The sequence below is a fragment of the Hippopotamus amphibius genome, chromosome 8 (genome assembly GCF_030028045.1).
Source record: "Hippopotamus amphibius kiboko isolate mHipAmp2 chromosome 8, mHipAmp2.hap2, whole genome shotgun sequence".
In the NCBI taxonomy this organism is placed as follows: Eukaryota; Metazoa; Chordata; class Mammalia; order Artiodactyla; family Hippopotamidae; genus Hippopotamus; species Hippopotamus amphibius.
In genome coordinates, this window is record NC_080193.1 from 110,649,330 (window position 1) to 110,652,969 (window position 3,640).

At 38.5% G+C, this 3,640-nt stretch overlaps 1 protein-coding gene across 1 annotated transcript; it reads left to right on the forward strand.

Annotated features, from left to right (window-relative positions):
* Window positions 1–436: 436 nt before the first annotated feature.
* Window positions 437–2,667, forward strand: LOC130858793 (mitofusin-1-like). Its single transcript, XM_057745814.1, is given in 3 exon segments — window positions 437–673; window positions 675–1,130; window positions 1,132–2,667. Coding segments are annotated over 3 exon segments (2,229 nt in total).
* Window positions 2,668–3,640: the final 973 nt, after the last annotated feature.

Sequence of the window (3,640 nt, forward strand, 5' to 3'; positions counted from 1 at the left end):
GGGAGAGTGGCAGGGAATCGTGGGAGGGAAAGGATATGGGGATATATGTATAAATAATTGTAAAGCAATTAGATTCCAATAAAGAGCTTAAAATTCTTTAAAAAAAATGGTTTGGGGAAAACTGGACAGCCACATGCAAAAATATTCAAACTGGACCCCTATCTTACACCATACACAAAAATCAACTCAAATGGCTTAAATTTAAGACTTGAAACTATAAATCCCCTAGAAGAAAACAAAGAGGTAAGCTCCCTGACATTGGTCAAGACAGTGATTTTTTGGATGTGACACCAAAAGCAAAGGCAAGAAAAGCAAAAATAACCAAGTAGCACTATATCAAAATAAAAAGCGAGCCTCTCTCAGGAGAATGAGGCGGCTTGAGGGCTGTGGCTGAGCTGCGGTTGCTGGGTGACAAGTCGGAGCCGGGACAGGCATAATGGCAGAAACTGTTTTTCCACTGAAGCACTTTGTGCTGGTTAAGAAGGCAATTACAATAATCTTTGACCAGTTACTGGAGTTTGTTACTGAAGGATCACATTCTGTTGAAGCAACATACAAGAATCCAGAACTTGACCGAGTAGCTACTGAGGATGATCTGATAGAAATACAGAGGTATAAAAACAAGCTTTCCATCATTGGTGAGGTGCTGTCTCGGAGACACATGAAAGTGGCATTTTTTTGGCAGGACAAGCAGTGGGAAGAGCTCTGTAATCAATGCCATGTTGTGGGATAAAGTCCTCCCTAGTGGAATTGGCCATACAACCAATTGCTTCCTGAGTGTTGAAGGAACCAATGGAGATAAAGCCTATCTCATGACAGAAGGGTCAGATGAAAAAAAGAGTGTGAAGACAGTTAATCAGCTGGCCCATGCCCTTCATATGGACAAAGACTTGAAAGCTGGCTGTCTTGTACATGTGTTTTGGCCAAAGGCAAAATGTGCCCTTTTGAGAGATGACCTGGTTTTAGTGGACAGTCCAGGTACAGATGTCACTACAGAGCTGGATAGCTGGATTGATAAGTTTTGCTTAGATGCTGATGTTTTCATTTTGGTTGCAAATTCTGAATCAACTCTAATGAACACGGAAAAACAGTTTTTTCACAAGGTAAATGAGAGACTTTCCAAGCCTAATAGTTTTTATTCTGAATAACCGTTGGGATGCTTCTGCATCAGAGCCAGAATATATGGAAGATGTACGCAGACAACACATGGAAAGATGCCTACATTTCTTGGTGGAGGAGCTCAAAGTTGTGGATCCTTTAGAAGCATGCAATCGTATCTTTTTTGTTTCCACAAAGGAAGTTCTTAGTGCTAGAAAGCACGAAGCACAGGGCATGCCAGAAGGTGGTGGGGCACTTGCAGAAGGATTTCAGGCAAGATTACAGGAGCTTCAGAATTTTGAACAAATCTTTGAGGAGTGTATCTCGCAGTCAGCAGTGAAAACAAAGTTTGAACAGCACACTATCAGAGCTAAACAGATACTAGAAACTGTGAAAAACATAATGGATTCAATAAATGTGGCAGCAGCAGAGAAAAGGATTTATTCAGTAGAAGAGAGCGAAGACCAAATTGATAGATGGGATTTTATCCGAAACCAGATGAACCTTTTAACACTGGATGTTAAGAAGAAAATCAAGGAGGTTACAGAGGAGGTTGCAAATAAGGTTTCGTGTGCAACGACAGATGAAATTTGTCAACTCTCTGTTTTGGTTGATGAATTTTGTTCTGAGTTTCATCCTACTCCAAGTGTATTGAAAGTATATAAAAATGAGTTAAATAAGCACATAGAAGATGGAATGGGAAGAAATTTGGCTGATCGGTGCACCAGTGAAGTCAACGCTTCAATGCTTCAATCCCAGCAAGAAATTATTGAAAATTTGAAGCCATTACTTCCAGCTGGTATACAGAATAAACTACATGCATTGATTCCTTGCAAGAAATTTGATCTCAGCTATGACTTAAATTGCCACAAGTTATGTTCAGATTTTCAAGAGGATATTGTATTTCATTTTTCCTTGGGCTGGTCTTCCCTTGCCCATCGTTTCTTAGGCCCTACAAATGCGCAGCGGGTGCTTTTAGGATTATCAGAGCCTATCTTTCAGCTCCCCAGATCTTTAGCTTCTACTCCCACTGCTCCTACCAATCCAGCAACGCCAGATAACGCATCGCAGGAAGAACTCATGGTTACCTTAATAACAGCATTAGCTTCTCTTACATCTAGAACTTCTATGGGCGTCATTGTTGTTGGAGGAGTGATTTGGAAAACTGTAGGCTGGAAACTCATATCTGTTTCATTAAGTATGTATGGAGCTTTGTATCTTTATGAAAGGCTGACTTGGACCACCCATGCCAAGGAGAGAGCCTTTAAACAGCAATTTGTGAATTAGGCAACTGAAAAACTGCAAATGATTGTGAGCTTCACAAGTGCCAACTGCAGCCATCAAGTACAACAGGAAATGGCAACCACTTTTGCTCACCTGTGCCAACAAGTTGATATTACACAAAGACATCTAGAAGAAGAAATAGCTAGATTATCCCAAGAAATAAATCAATTGGAGAAAATACAAAACAATTCAAAGCGCTTAAGAAATAAAGCTGTTCAACTTGAAAATGAGCTGGAGAATTTTACTAAGCATTTTCTACATTCAAGCAATGAAGAAGAATCTTAACAGAGATTGCTTTGGTGATCATCACAGAAGAAAATGGAACTTCGAAGATTGGGACAGTTGTTTTTATGAAGTGACTTTAAATATGAATTATACTAACTATACCTAAATCGCAAATCCTTGAGTAGATCCTGGTATTGATCTATCTCAGGGTGTTTGCATTTCTGAAGAGTATTATGATGTCTCTTTAGTTTTAATTTTGGGTAAAGAAAAATCCTTTGATATGTGAAAATGATGAATTACAGTAAAAGAACCAACTCTGTGACCCCTGAGGGGTGGGGCCTTGCTCTTAATTAGGGCTTTTTTTTGATTCTGAAAAACTCTGCTTCCTGGCATCCAGGAGTTAGAGAATGTTCCTTTCATCTTCTTTCTCAAAACAAATTTCTGATGCCTACTTTAATGGGAATAGTCACATTTTTGGTTTATAAACTTCATTGCGCTAACCTACAAAGGAGTGTGGGGTGTTCTTGAGTGTGTTATATATGCAAGTTACAATCACTTTTGTCATCTGAGCAGGTATGTAAACCACTAATAAATACTGCTGTTTTTACTCCCTCTTTTATTCCCATTAAAACAGTATACAGGTTTGTTATTATAAAGTCCCTTATACAGGTATTTGGGTCTAAATAGTTTTCTCATCTGTTTCTCAAGAAACATTTTCAGCCTCAACTCTGATTCCAGTAAGGAAAGCTTTCTATCTCAGTTTTAAGAGTTAAGTTTGAAGTGATAAAAATAGCCAAAGAAATGGGAGATCTGAATTTTGGGTGGCTACAGTCATGTACAAATGCTGTTCTTCAGAAAGTATTTGCTGAGGATACTGCTGGGTTGTTCCCCTGGGTGGCTTTTCCATTTATTTAATTGTATGAATTTAACATGTCACCGTTAAAAATTATTGTACTTTTTACCTTAATGAAATGTTTATGACTTCAAGTATTATTTGTTCTTGTGTTAAAAAGTAATAGAAACTTAAATGGAA